The sequence below is a fragment of the Ochlerotatus camptorhynchus genome, unplaced genomic scaffold (genome assembly GCF_037179485.1).
Source record: "Ochlerotatus camptorhynchus isolate MF236.1 unplaced genomic scaffold, CSIRO-AGI_Acam_v1.1 ptg000577l, whole genome shotgun sequence".
NCBI lineage: Eukaryota > Metazoa > Arthropoda > Insecta > Diptera > Culicidae > Ochlerotatus > Ochlerotatus camptorhynchus.
This window is the reverse complement of record NW_027041058.1, coordinates 5,197,825-5,213,530: the sequence shown is the minus strand read 5'-3', so window position 1 is coordinate 5,213,530 and position 15,706 is coordinate 5,197,825. Positions and strand designations below refer to the sequence as shown.

Below are 15,706 nucleotides of genomic sequence, written 5' to 3'. Positions count from 1 at the left end.
CTTCTCTCGCGTTGTGGTGTTTGTAGAGTGTGATACTGACTGTATATTTTCCGTTCTCTCTTTTTTACATTTTCCACAGATCTAGTGCCTAGCTGTGCTTCTCAAAATGGCAACCCGTGAAAAGAAGCCCAGATCGGTGAATTCGGGCTCTCCCACCCCTTCACTCGGTGGTGGTAGCGACTCGGCCCCCTCGACCCCGACCAGCAAAGGTAAAAGCAATCGCGCATCCTTGAGGCAAAAGTCAAAACAACTGCAGAACACAAATGAGGACTCCGTTCAATCAACCGATGATATCGTTGATCCACCAGCAACCGAATCAGCAAATACCAGTGCTGGATCCAGCAGCAACAAGTCTACGAGTACCAGCAGAACTACTCGGGCCACGAATAGTGAGCCACCAGAGACCTCTTCCAGTTCCAAAGAGAAGGAAAAAGAAAAGGATGATGCAAAGGACTCGAAAACAGTGACTCGTAAAACCGTTACCAAAAAGAAGAAACCTATTGCCGCTGGTGCTAGCAGTGATAAGACTAAGACCTCTGTGACCGCCATAAAGAAAACTACTCTTCTGAAACGGAAAACTAGGCCAATTGTTGGCAAACCAGTCCTGGGCAAGAAAGTTATTGCACGTAAGCAAGTCAACGCCAAAGGCAAAAAGGAAGTGACTGTGACCCTGAAAAAAGACGACAAGAAAAACACTAGTCTGCGCAATGGTAAACCTCGCGCTATTGACAGTTCAGTTTCAAAGCGGAGAGCGCCTACTCCCAAGGATAAATATCCTAAGGATTCAACCACGGATTCCGTTACGATAAAGCAAGAACGCCGTCGATCGGATTCTGTTTCCAAAAGTTCAGACGTGACAGACGTCAGCACAACGTTAGACACTTCCTCTGCCAAGGACGATGACGATAAGAAAGATGACACTAGCCTGTCGGAAATCAAACGGGAACTCATGGAAGAGAACGAAACCAAGTCCAAAATTTTGGACAAAATGGCAGAAGCATTCAATGAACGTAAAACTCCTACTGTGTTGCCATCGAAGGACGAAAAAGCGGTTCGCCGGAGTGCCCGTCAACGGAAGAGTACACCTAAGGAGAAGGAAGAATTTGTTGCTCCACCGAAAATCAAAGCACCGGTGGACATAAAATCGGAGCCAATGGATACGGATGAGTCCGAATCGGTGACCCCGTTGACCATTGACACAGAAGCCTCGACTAAGGAGACGATCAGTAGCGATCTGGAAAAGGACTCATCGCTCAGTCCGGAACTGATCAGTGAAGGTGTGTCGGAAATTAGTGTAAAAGAATTTTATAGTGAGCCTGCTTTCCTCGAAAATAATCTAGGAATAGAAAAGGATCCCAAATTGGGTGAAATTGTACAAGTGCAAGAGAAAATCAAATTGGATAAGGGTAGTGAGAGTGATGTGGCCGCTACTACTGCCGCTAATGGCAGTACGTCGGTGAAAGAAGAAATTCAACAAGTGGTAGTGAAAGAGGAAAAAATCGAAGAGGATGAAAACAAAGATGATGAAAAAATGGAAAATGATAAGTTTAACAGTGAACCTATGGAGATGGAAAAATTGAAGGAAATTATTGGCATAGTCGAAGCAAGCAAAGTGCAAAGCACGGCACCACCAGTGGTAGTGATTCCCAAGGATGAAATTTCGGGTAACGAGTCACCTCTGTCGGATCGATCCAATGATAAGGATACGTTGATGAGTATCATTAACAAAGTGGAAAGTAATCTGAAGAAGAATGATTCGCGATCCGATTCGGACGGGGAGCGATCGGGTAAACCAAGTGCTCCGAAAGCCAAGGCTACCGCAAAGGAGCCGAAGACGAAAGCTCGCAATGTGAAAGACAAGTGCAAAGAAGATGAGAAGGCTAAAGAAGAAAAGTTACGTCAGGAAAAGCTACGTGTGGAAGAAAAAGTGCGCGAGGAAAAGCTTCGAGCCGAACGTCTCAAGCAGGAAGAAGAGAAGAAGATAATGGAAGAGAAAATGAAGCTGGAACAAGAATCCAAGAAAACTGCTATCACCGCAGCAACACCTGGTAAAGCCAGCCCCAAAATGATGGATGAAGTTGTTTCGGTGTTGGAGAAAGTGCTCCCAACAACAACTGTTACAACACTAAGCATTAGCTCGGCTGACTCACATTTGGTTCTTTCGGTGACTTCTTCTGAGTCCACCGAGTTGGTCGAAAGTGCAAAATCAGACCCTCCCAAACTTGAACAAATCGTATCGAATACGATCCGTTTAGAAAATCTTCCCGCCATAACCCTTCTAAAAAAAGATCCTAATCAGGTCAAGAATGAGTCAAAACTCGAGAACGTTCAAGTAAAAGCTGAATTGGAAATTTTACCCTTGAAAGAAGTGGTCGTGGCCAAGGAAGAGAAAACTCAGGCAAAAGGTTCCGAATCGCCGTTGCAAATAATTTCCAGGAGCGAAAACGCTGCAGCGGTCGTTACTTTAACGACCGTTACGGCCGAAGGAAATAAATCTCCCCTTAGCATTATCAAAATACAGACTGATAAAGATTCTGACAAATCTACTATTTTCGAAGAAATTCCAGTAGAAGCTCATAAAGGTAAAGATTCAGAAGCGGTTGAGAACTGCGATCAGGAAATAGAAGTTCTACACCCGAACAGTACCAAGACAGTCGTGCAAGATTCGCCTAGCGTAACGGAAGCGTTTCCAGATTTCGCAGATTCCGCCGTGGACTCCAGTTTGGTACAGTCGGCTGATGAGGAATCAGACGACGTTGCCAAACAGAAAGAGTCTCACTTGAAGCACTTGGGGCTGCTAACCCTCCAAGCAGCCAGTGAGGAAAAGCAACGCCGGAAGGAACTCGTCCTACATAAACCTACCACCAATATTAGCTCTGCTGCAAGCAATTGTTCCAGTACCTCTTCCAGCAGTTCCAAAAGTGGTGGTAGTAGTGGTTGTGGAGGGGTTGGTGGTTCTACTAAATCAACCAGAAATTCCGAGTCTACCGGAACCCTAAAAACTGTGATAAAACTTAATCGAGGTGAAAAGCGCAAAGCACGGTTGCCACTGAAGATGACCCTGCAGAAGGGAAAAGGCAAAGGCGCCGAAAAGGATGCCAACGGTGGTGATGGAAATGGGGAGACAGCATTCTACATCATTCAGAACGAGGTGAGTAAACACATAGGGAATTTTCTCTGTTCTTTTTCCATTTCCCTGTAGCCTTCCCCCACACGCTAGGATAGTGCTTTTCTGAACTGTTATTAGTCAGTAATAAAGTGGGATGCTGCTCACCTGTTGCTCTCTTCGACAAGAAATTTTCCCAGTTTGCTCATGAGTTGCCCATTCTCTGTGTGTTTTCAGACTGATCATCAACAGAATCAATCGATGACCGACTCTGCAGGACTGGCAACGGCGGCGCTTGGCAGGAAAACGCACAGCCGGTCTCACACCACCGGTAAGTTTTACTTTGTGTCTAAGATTTTCCAATCTTTGGGGTTTGTTTTCTTGTTAAACACTGGGCGTGGGCAAAAAGGATAATTAAAATGGAACGGTGCTCATTTATTTGCGGTGTCAACAATCTGAGGCGTGTTGTCCTTTAGATTTGGTGGCTTTCTTGTGAAAAGCGAGATTAAGTGACGAGCTAATAATGATTTATGTTTGATTATGTGGATCTGTTCTTCGTTTGCCCAAATTATGCTTCGTTAGTATTTTACCAAATTATGCTGCCCTGTTTACAATATATAGAATGACTGTCATCGGACTAAATCGATTCGTTGTAAGTTAAACATTCAACAAATTATGGAGACGAATGCAGTTTGTTTTAAAATCAATTGAGTGTAGCCAACATGGGTGTGCTTGGCGCGAAGAATATGGCAAAACATCCAGGCTACTATGTCGTAGTACAAGATGCAGTGTTACCCTGAAAGCAGTTACAGAAAGTTATCGATTTTGAAATCAAGTAATAACTAATTACTTTGAAGCCTAATCAAACATTGGTTTTCGGCAAAGTTATAGCTGATAAAATTTCACATTCGAGCAAATAGCAAGCTTTTTCTTAAATCATTATGGCAAACTGCTAGGACGATAAGAAAAAAAAAGTTCACTTTTTCCATAGTAATTTCCATATAAATTTCAAAGGGCCAGTGAGTTCGTATCCAAATGAGCTCAAATTTTGAGAAAATGATCAGGACCTGATTTAGAATCGATTGAGCCTGGTACAGCAAAATCGATATTTTGCACCACCCTAATGAATATCCAACAAAGCATTTTTTCAAACCTAGCAACCCTGCAATCTGATGCTATTTTAATTTTCAGCAATGTCAGGATTTTCAAGAAAACCCCCGACATTCAGTGAGAAAACTTGTTATTAATCCCAAATAAGCATCATAGCAAGCGTAACTTTTCAAAAGGACGTATTGGAAAGCTTTGCAAATTTTGTTCTATCTGTGAACTTGAACTACAATTTTTACAAAATATGATAGTGTTTTACTTTCATACGATTTACTTACACCCTGATTAATTCGTCGTTATTACAGCTTGATTGTTACATAAACCGTGTTTGATACATCGCTTCGACATATCGCTTAGCACTTGCGTCATAGCAGATACACCGGTTTAAATGTTGAAGTGTTGACATTACGGTATGCGATTTGGTGTATCTGAACTATTTTCATCACATTGAAAGAAGGGTGATTATTAAATTATTGTTTCATAATTGAATATGTTTTTCAATATTATTTTGCCATTACTCGCATGAAAATCATATCTTTTATACCTGGATAGAAGGAACAACTCCGCTCAAAAAAAAAATCTCATTTTCAATGAAAAATATCACAAAAATTTCATGTCATTTCATAATCGGCAATCGCACCACAAAATCACATGAACCTTATGTGTTCAATGAAATCTGTGCGATTTATCAAATAAAATTCATGTGATCACATACATGTTATGATAAACTATTTTAAAAGTCGTTATTGCCCATACCAAAAAAATGGTTAATAATAACTTCGTCAAGTTACATAACTTGTAAATTCATAAAAAGCTAACTAAATAACTGCACAAAAAAAATATCGTGTGAAATTCAGTGTGTTTATGTAAGGTATCATGCGCCTCCATGTCTTTATCTTTTCGAGCAGCTTTCGTGCGTAAACAGTAATCAAGACATCAGGTCAGTTAACCCAAACATGGGAATTGATGGATCAAAATCATCCAAAGCCGGATAAAACCACAGTATAATTTAATTCTAGGTGTCAACTGCCTTAAAAACCCTGACAATTGTATAATTTTTTTGCGATTATCGTTTTGTCCAAAATCATTCAAAATGTTGGTCCTCAAACTACAGTCCTATGGTATTGAGTTATTTTATTTTGTTTATTTTTCTACCCATTCGTAAACCACGTAAACACGAACACAATGGTCAAAAATTGCATAAGTTTTCACGTATGTAGCTATTGTTTCTAATAGGCTGTTCAGCAATTTTAGGTGTAAACAAATTAACATTTTGAAATCCTTTTTTTGTGAAGTAGTACTCTAGTACTCTAGTTTTTGTACATTGTGAAGTAACTCTAGTATCATTTTTTTTTTCTTCCCTAAGCTAGGATCATAGTTCAAGATCTTGGTGATTTTATAAAGTGCCTGAATTTGTTTAATGTTTTTATGTCTCCAGTATCTCAAAAGTTTATCCAATTCAGAGATCAAGAATTATTATTTTGAGTGCCAGAATATGAAAATAGGAATTATTGTGGTCCTAGAATCTTGAAAAATAAATTCTATGTCTAGGATCATGATAATTTTTGGAAGTCCATGATCTGAAACTGTTTTTCTTTTTTAAACTTTTCTATTCGTTTTTTTTTTTAATATATTCTCGGATCTTCAATATTTTTTGAAAATTCTGTGAGGTCCATGATATTTACTTTTTTCAGCCATCTTGCCAATGTTTCTTACTACAGGAACTGCAGTAATCTATGCTTAGGATCTTCCTTTTTTTTATTGAAGTTCCAGCATAATGAAAGTTAGTCAAAGTCGATGTAGTTATATTTGAATCACAATTCATATTTAGTTGTTCAAGTTCTTCTGCATCTTCTTCGCATTTCAAGCTTATTACTTATTGCATATTAGCTTATTGCGTGCTCGCAACTAAGTGTTCTAGATGCACGTCCACAGTTATTAATTGAGACCTTTCGATGCTTGTACCATTTTTGCATTAGTATAATATATAGTATAGTATAGTATATATTTTGTGGCAAGTACAATCATACTCTATTGCTCCGAGAAGTCGAAAAAACTTTCCAACCCGAAAAATTTCTAGACCGTACCGGGAATCGAAACCCAGCCACCTCCAGCATGCTCTTCCTTTGTAGCTGCGCCTTTACTGACTGAGCTAAGGGAGGCCAAATTAGCTTTAAACAATAAACAATTATATTTAAATTCATAAATGTTTTAAACTAACACGCTTTGAAGTTCCCCGACATGTTCGGCGAACACACTCTTAAAATCTATTAAGCACATTCATGTAGCAATACTTGGAAACCCTATCTATCTCACTACTTAACATTCATGATAATGGATACAACAGCTCTTCAGACTTTACTGAAGTGCACTGAACTTTTGATTGAAGTCCCTGGATCCTCACTTTTGAAGTTTTCCAGACCAGTGGTGACAAATGTATATTTTTTCGAGTATATTTATCAGTGGCGTCCCGTAACCTCACTTTTTACCTGTGCACAAACTTTCAAAACCAGATTTAATGCCATATTCATACTTGAATCGGTTGAAAAATACACTTAATCATCTAGTTTACTCGATATCTATCCATTGCAAACAATATTTTGATAATTGTTTATGTTTTGAGAGTTAGTGCACAGGTAGATTTAGGTTAAGGAAACGCCACTGATTTGTATGTTTCAAGCGAACGACAAAGATAAAGAATCGTAAAAATATCGTGGTCCATTATTTTTCAAACAGTTTATTGCAATTACATTTTAGCTGCAAGCTTGTGTGTGACAGTAAATTATCGACCCCCATATTTTTTTCCTTGATTTTCACCCCAGCAGGCCTGGGTTCAATCCCAGTCGGCGCCGCCGGGATGTTCTGAGGTATAATATCTCTGATCACGCCTTCCTTCGGATGGGAAGTAAAGCCGTTGGTCCCCGGTTCATGAGTTGATGGGTCGATAGGTAGGGTCCAGGTGTGGGAGCTGCCTTCCTGGCACGTCGGTAGCATTGGTGCTCAGCACGGAAAACAAGATCGACGGAAAAAACAAACCAAAAAAAAAAAAAAAATTCCTTGATTTGTTTTCCGTCGCCAGGGAAGGAAGCTCCCACACCTGGACCCTACCTATCGATCCATTAACTCATTAACCGGGGACCAACGGCTTTACTTCCCTTCCATCAGAGATTTTATGCTTCAGAAAATCCCGACTGGGATTGAACCCAGGCCTTTTGGGTGAGAAGCAATCACGCTTACCACCACACCACCGGCCCCGCTATCAACATATATTTACGCTTAATTTTAACATTTTTGCATATGAGTGGTTAATATTCATTCTCATCTTTTAATTCCATGCAAAAAACATGAAATGAATGCAGTAATTAGCCAGAAATGAGCAAAATTCAATATGACATAAATGTTGGTTTTGTCTGCTTCTTTGTGCGAAAATGTTCTGTCACTAGCAGAAAACAGTTTATGTCACTTTTTCCGTCGATCTAATCTTCCGTGCTGAGCACCAATGCTACCGACGCCAGGGATATAGCTCCCACACCTGGACCCTACCTATCTATAGTATAGTCGCAAAGCGGAACCATATCAATATATTGTAGACCAACAATTGAAAAGGTACTATCAACTTTTATAAACAAAACGTTGATTATTCTTATCTCGCCAATCGAAGGTAAATTACCAGCATCATCGAATAGGGGAAACATTCCACAACCTAAAGATGGTGTTAGTTTGTGTAGACGAGCCTTGAGTAACGAGAAAACGGTTTCCGAAATTTTGTGATGCTGATGTGCTCCATTCTGTTGTTGGTCGTGATTTGCTCGATTGGTTCCGCTATTTGACAGCTCAATTGGTTCCCGAGATTCTATCCGCCAGACTATGAATATAGCGACTATATACCTATCGACCCATCAACTCATGAACCGTGGACCAACGGCTTTACTTCCCTTCCGAAGGAAGGCGTGATCAGAGATGTTATGCCTCAGAACATCCCGGCGGCGCCGACTGGGATTGAACCAAGGCCTGCTGGAGTGAGTGGCAATCACGCTTACCACTACACCAACGGCGCCGCTGGGTACAATCCCAATGGAAGCGATCTGTTTGATTATATTCTATGATTAAGTTTTTACTTAGTGCGGAACATCGCAACTTGTTTTAAATCTCAGATTTCCAAAAATTTCAATGCCCTAGAGTATCGAGTTTTAGTGCGAATCCAATGCCTTGAAAAAAACATTAATTATAAAATATTTCGATATCTCAGATTTGTGATTTATATTATACCAGCTGAGTGTGCCCGGCCTTCAATATTAGCTTGAGTTTATGCGCCAATTAAAAATAAAGCATGCTATATTGTACGTAGCCCCCCCCCCCCTCTTATCTAAGGGGCTATCCCCTATGACCTCCACATGCCAAATTTGGTTCCATTTGCTTGATTAGTTCTCGAGTTATGCAGAAATTTCTGTTACATTTGTATGGGAGCCCCCCCACCCCCTTACAGAGGAGGGAGGGGTTTCGAACCATCATAAGAACCTTTCCCTGCCCCAAAAACCCCTGCATACAAATTTTCACGCCGATCGGTTCAGTAGTTTCCGAGTCTATAAGGGTCAGACAGACAGAAATTCATTTTTATATACATAGATAGATAGATAGATTTTGAATATTATATAGTTCGGTATTTTAAATATGTCTGTAAGTTTTTAATCTTAACACATCTCATGTTTCAAAATCTTCAAAACATATTTCTTAGTGCGGGCTCCTGGAAACTCTTCTAAGTATGAAAATTAAAGAAGACTCGACCAAAAATTGGAAAGGGTCTTTCACACGATGATGCTGTTGGTTTTCGTGGGCAGCCTACGCGAGGAAAGGGCCTACAAACTTTTCTTTACAAAAGTTGATAGGCCCTTTTCAATTGTTATTCGAGAATAATCAGAAGGCTCGGAATCTTATTTATTTAACAAATCTTAAATTTTGTCTGTATCGATGATTTTAAAAATTTGTCAATTACCTTGGAACAATTCACACAATTTCTTTCGTTTTTTTCATGAATTTCCACACATGAAGTTCATCTGGAGACTATTCACTCAATTTTCTTCACATTACTGTAGGTAACTCTTGAAATTCACTCTAAAATTATTTTCAAATTTGTAATTGACTCCGGAATTCTCTTAAAAATTCACCACTGAATTCTCATAGACTTCTCTTTTGAGTTGTCTTGGCATTCTGCTAGGAATACTCCACAAATTATTTTTTGACACTATCCTGAGAAGACCCCTGAGAATCACCATCATCGAATAATCCTCAGAATTGCCCTGGAATTTTAGGCAGAAATAACTTGAAATTCACATTAGACTGGCAGTGTGCCGTCATGGGCGGGCGTTGTGGATTAGTGAGCCTTCCGTCTCTTGACTTGAGAGAACTAAAGCTCTAGCCGCTAGTGACAGTATCACACCTGTTTATATTTTATTCGAAAGCCATGTGACAGCGCGCTTATATAAAGGCACTGACACATATAGTTTTCTTTAGTTTTGGAAGGGCAATATACCTACTCGACTTCAAAACTAAACAAAACAAAACGCTTTTTTATCTTAAATGAATAATTTGGGGAGGAAATTTAATTTTGCTGAGATTCTATATTCATATGGGTTCAATTTAAATTTTGATGTGGCTCCTGTAGTAGATAGTATTTCACTAAGTTTTTTTTTTTTTTTCTAAATATATCAAGTGGATTTTGAACTGTTCGTGGCTGTCGGGACTATACGTGACCTATGGAGTTTTCGTAATGCGCAATCAAGGTTGCAAAGACTCATTTCAGCTAAAACAATGTTTTTCTAAATTATGAAATAATTAGATGCCATAATCAAATTTTGAATTGGTAGGATACAAGAAGAGGTTGCAAAGAATGTGTTTGACATATTAAACCTGTTTATTTCACTTCATGAGAGTCACAATCAGCGATTTTTCACAAACTCACTCACTCACTCACTCACTCACTCAGCGATCAGCAAATCGTTGATTGTGACTCATATAAAGCAAAATTTACAGGTTTTATGTTTCCAACGCATACTTTGTAACCTCTTCTTGTAAGTTACAAGTAAAACATGCCATCATACCATCTTTTGGTTTTATTATTCCGAAAAACATTATTTTAGCTGAAATGAGTCTTTGCAACCTTGTGCGCAATTCGATAGAGCTTGCCAAACGCGTTTCTGTGCTTTTCTAGTTTTTGGATTTTAGTCGGTACGGACGCGAAATCTTAGAATATCTATAGTATAATTAGTAGAACATTTAGGGAAGAAAACAAATTAATCAACTTGCCAACATTAATTTTTGTGGCACTCTTTAAGTAATTAACTGTTTTTTCCTGCTGTTTCGCGTGGCGTTCGGAACTCGCCCGGTTTACGGAACTCACTTAGTTTCGATATTTTATAATTAAACAAACTGCCAACATAGGCTAGTCTTTCTGTAGTATAGTCGAAAGATAGAAGCAAAATTCAAGTCAAGTTTTGAAAAGTTAGCTGTCACGCAGCTCCAGCTCGATACCATAAAAAATCAGATAATGCTCCCAGAACTCCTCTGTATTCAGAAAGGGTCAGACGTCAAGGCGTAGTGGGTAGGACATAGAGTGAGAAAACCCGATAATAATCCCACAAAAACGCTGTTTGCCGGTTGGTACAAAACAAGAGGATCACATCGCGCTAGGTGATTGCGAATAATGCTTTAAATCATCGTCAGAATATTCTTAGTGTTCTATTTTGGATGCTATTAGAACCACCTTGGATGTTTCTATTTAAGACTCATTCTAAATTTAATTTAAATTGAACTGTAACTAACTTGGAAATCATTCCAGATTCGCCATTACGTGATCCTTACAATTACCTTGGAAGCAAGCCATAGATTTCGCAAGAAGTTCTCCTCTGGGAAATCCGAGGGTATAAAAAAAAATATGTAGAACCATAGAATTCTCTTTGTATTCGCCCCAAAAATCTTTAGAAATTTTTACTGTGTACTCCCACAGTCTAAATGATAACACTTAATTCAAAACCTCAAAAAATGATCCCAGATCTCCATTGCACATTTAGAACAGCACACATTTTAGAACAGCCAATTATTTTTATTTTTTTAACCTAATGACCCATTTATGATTCTGTAACTCAGTAAAATTTAAAATATCAGAGAAAATGCATCTTGGACACCAAATACTATCCAAATGATACGTCGTAAATAAAAGTCTGGAAAAAACTGTTTGAATTAATATTTCTTTTCATCATGTTACATGAGTTGTAAAAATTGATTTTTTATAGAAATATTGACCTTTTCTATTGAATATTCTGTTGCTTGTCTTTATCTCCGCAATATATGTTTTTGTTGTTCCAATAGTTTTTATTAATTATTGGAAAATATTAAAAATTCTATGGATTTAAAAAAAAACTTTATTTTAAGTATTGCCATTCTTTGGTTCTCGGATTTTTTTTAAATAGATTTTTTTCATTTCAAAACAACGGAAAATCTTCTGCGTATCAACTTGGACGTTTTCAGCCTGACGCCAAGGCTTACAAAAAAACAATGAATCTGAATTATTAAACTACATTTAGATCTAGGGTGATCCATTAATTAAAAGTTGTAAAATTATGTGACAATCAAGCATTAGGTATTGGAAAAACGTGACAAAACCCCCCTTCACTTCCCCAGTGGTGTTAATTTTTCCTCTATTTTGCTTGGCATATTTAATGCATGGCTTCTTATTTATGTTATTTTCAATTTGGCGTTGGAATAGCTTTGGCTATACAGAGACCATATTATTATTGTATTACTTTTTTCGAGTTTCCTCCAACCAATCGAGCTAATTTTCTGAAGGTGACCTACACTAGTTGCCTACAAAAAATCAGCCCAGCTGGTTAAGAAACAGTCGAATAATGACCATGGGTGTAGTAAATCATCAACGTGTGCCCGTCGGGAGATTCCTGTAGTATGAGAAAAACCTTCCATGAACCATGACCCCAATAGGCACGGTTGGCTTAGATGTAAGAAGAGCATAAAAATTCGGTATGGTCTCAACTAAATGTCAAATTTAAATGCCTGCAAAACAGACAACAAAACAAATGCCATGTTTTTTCTAAAACTCGTTGGCCGCTTTCAGCGCCATTCGTTTCTGACAACACTCAATCCAGCGTAAATGTATCACGTACTTTGATCCATTTATTGATTCAAATTGTCACGACGAGCATCATTCAAATACCGTCACGTAATCGGCAGCAAAAATGAGAAGTCCTCACGAACAACCGTCCCTTCCGTATAAAATTGTAAGTTCACAAAAAAGCAACCTGTCACCAGTGCTAGACACCGTGTCGATGTCGTTTCAATTTCTATCTGTCCAAGATGAGGCAATGGTAGAAAAGTTGAAAGCTTAATTTCCTATCAAAATATTGAATTTATAGGGTATTAAAAGCTGACCTTTTTTTTTGTTTGCCCACCGATCGTTTCAATCACTCATTTACCAGTCCTCAAATTTCCTCCGACTTTGCTCATGTTGCCACGTGGATTTTTCTCATTCAATGCCCTTGAGGGAGAAGCTGTGTTCAGCAAGGTCTGGCTAGATCCAAAAGCGAAAAATAAGGGGGTGAATTATAATGAGTGTGCTACCGCTGCTGCTGCTGTTGGGGTTTAAAATTAATGACGCAACGATGTCGCTTGAGAGAAGGACGGAACTACGTGAGAAAAAAGGAACCCGGTGATGATTTGTTGATAATTCATCCGATGACACCTCCACGCCTTTTGCCAAAAAAGCCATTAATTTCTCTAATTGTTTCACTTAAAATATGTATTCTTCTTTTCCTTGCAGATGTTGTCACCTTACCGGAAGTTGTTGCTGAATCTGCAGTGAAAGAAGTGGTCCAGAAGGCGTTGGTTATTCCGGAGAAAGCCTCTTCGTTTAATGTACATCCCGAACGGCTATGCCAGGACCAGTGCTTTTACTGTGGCGGCAAGTTTGGCCTCTACGATACTCCTTGCCACATTGCGGCTATGAAATCCAGCGAGCGACAGCAGAACATCCTAGCTAGTAAGTTTACGTCATACATTTTCCTATGGAATTAATATGCTCGATTGTATCAAGCTACAAAACCGTTTCAATGATAAAATATTATCTGAGAAGAGTAAAAAACGCAACGTACCGAATAAAAATCCGCACACTTAGTTCACAAATCCGGACTCCTTTAAGGATAAGATTGATTGAAGCCACAAATGGCTGCTATCATGGCTGATTTTACAAGCCAAAACAGCCAAGACAATGGTCATTTTTGGATTCTATCAGCCTTGTCCTAGTATATTATCAATGCCTAACATGCTAAAGGCACATACATTGTATCGCGAATCATTTCATAAAATTATTATATAGGAAAGTTGACGTAATATTTAATATATAATTAAATGTCCGGTTTAACGAACCATCCGGTGCATTACGGTACACAAAAACTTTATTTTTTTTTCAATTAATGCGCTTTGTGCAGTCGCTCTACCGATTATTCTCGCTTGTCCACCAAACAATCAAGGTGATTTTTAGTAGTTGACCAATTTTTGGTTGGCATTAATCACATATTAAAAATCAGCTCAGTTCGTTAGAGAATTGCCGAGAAATTGCGATGAGTGAACTGCCCCACCTACCGCGCTCTTCGGGAAAATCCTTTATATTTGTTATATAAATACGATTCTCGAAAGTGTACAAGATCTCCATTGATAGTTAAAATGCTTTGATCAGTTTTGAAAGAAGAGAAACCCATATAAATTATTTATTCTGTATGTTGGCTTGTGCCAAACCAAAAGGTCGAATTTGAATTAAAAGCAACTTTTCCACGAGATTATTAAATTAAATCTATGGGCTTAGTCAGTGGAAGGGGATCAGGGGTTCAGGAGGGTGAATACTCTTCTCTAATGCGGTGATCCACAACTTTTCGGTCCGTCTTAAATTTGTCAATATAGCATATCATAGTCAGCATTGATTTAAGCTTGTATGTGTGCTCATCATTTTCATCCATATATATTCTGGCAGTTTTAACTGTTAACTATTAAAAAGCAATTAAATTGCTTTTATCAAAATCTTAATTAAATGGTTGGAAGAATTAACACCTTTAAAAAAAATCATTTGCATCGACTTTTCTCTAAGACCAATAGAAATATTGAAGGTTTAAAATTTTGAATAAGTTTTACAATCTCATATTTGAAAAAAAAATTCAAAATAATTTCCAAGGTTCTAGAACGAACAGAGATAATTTTCAAGAGAATATTGACAAGAATTGGGATAATTTCAAGGGTATTCTGAAGAGAACTTTCAGGGAATTCTGAGAATACTTCCAAAATAAATTTAAATTACAATTCCAATGTAATTTTAGGCACGATGCCAAGAAAATTCTGATAGAACTAAAAAAAATGCTGGGTTGTTTATGAACCGATTTATGATCTTCAATGTGTACTGCTAACTTGTTGTAGTAGATCTCAGCTTTTGAGAAAAATTGCAAATTTGGCATAATCTCTAAACTGCCGGTGGACGCATAATTGTCCCATGTGCTACGGATTTTCATACACACATGGGACAAATATGCTTCCACCGGCAGTAAACATCCAGCACATTTCCATGGTAGCCATCGAAGTGTGAGTTTCATGAGCTTAGTGGTGATTCTTTTAGGGAAAATTGCTTGGGAATACCTAAGATAATCCCAGATTTGATTATTTTGTGTCAGGGGAGGGGTTACAAGCTCCTTTTTATGAGCAAGTTATCTATTTTGGCTGTTCTCCAGCACAGAATATTAAAATCTAAATTTAAGTTTTTTAACCTTGTCAGTTTTTGACGTTTTTATGTCATTTTATCGATTCTAGGTTATCTAAGGTGATTTCATATGTTTAGCCATAGCCATTTGGTAGTTTCAGGCTATTTTGGAAATTCTAAGTAATTTCTAACGTTTCTAAGGCCATTTTGTTGTTTGAAAAGCCATTTTGGTGATTTTAGACAAAGTCAATTACTAATAACCGAAACCAACCAACCTAATAATGAATGAAACCAAGTATGGTACAATCATATCGCATTAGGTTGGGATGGTATCTTTAATAGGTTGTTAAGCGCTTCGTATGGTGCCTGAGCATTTTTAAAGTTTTTAAGGTTAATTTGTCTATTTCCTACATCCTCTGTATTTGTTTCTTGCAACAAATGTAATGACAGTACTTATAATGGACATAATTGCATAAAATCGCATATCAGTCCCATATGGATTTTCGTCAATTTTAAGATAACAACGTTATCCACTATCAATTGGCATCTACTTTCATATTACTGAAAATGTGAAAACAACATTAAATAAGTTTGTCTCACTAAGCAAAGTAATCGCATATTAGTCCCATCCTGAAATTCGATCGTCCAGAGGTAAAGTTACGGTTCTGCGTTTTGGATCGCCATATTTTTCGATGACATAATAAAAAATGCAACTTGAATTGGGAATTACATGGGAATTGCATTTC

The 15,706-nt window shown here is 38.1% G+C and overlaps 1 protein-coding gene across 4 annotated transcripts in view; it reads left to right on the top strand.

Moving 5' to 3' along the window:
• east (enhanced adult sensory threshold) overlaps positions 1-15,706 on the top strand; it is a 180,511-nt gene that overhangs the window by 137,977 nt on the left and 26,828 nt on the right. For all 4 annotated transcript variants that reach the window (XM_065236860.1, XM_065236859.1, XM_065236858.1 and 1 more), the window contains exons 2-4: positions 80-3,151; positions 3,344-3,437; positions 13,041-13,259. In XM_065236860.1, the coding sequence (XP_065092932.1) occupies positions 107-3,151; positions 3,344-3,437; positions 13,041-13,259 (3,358 nt within the window). In that variant the 5' untranslated portion in view covers positions 80-106. The remainder of the gene's footprint in view (positions 1-79; positions 3,152-3,343; positions 3,438-13,040; positions 13,260-15,706) is intronic.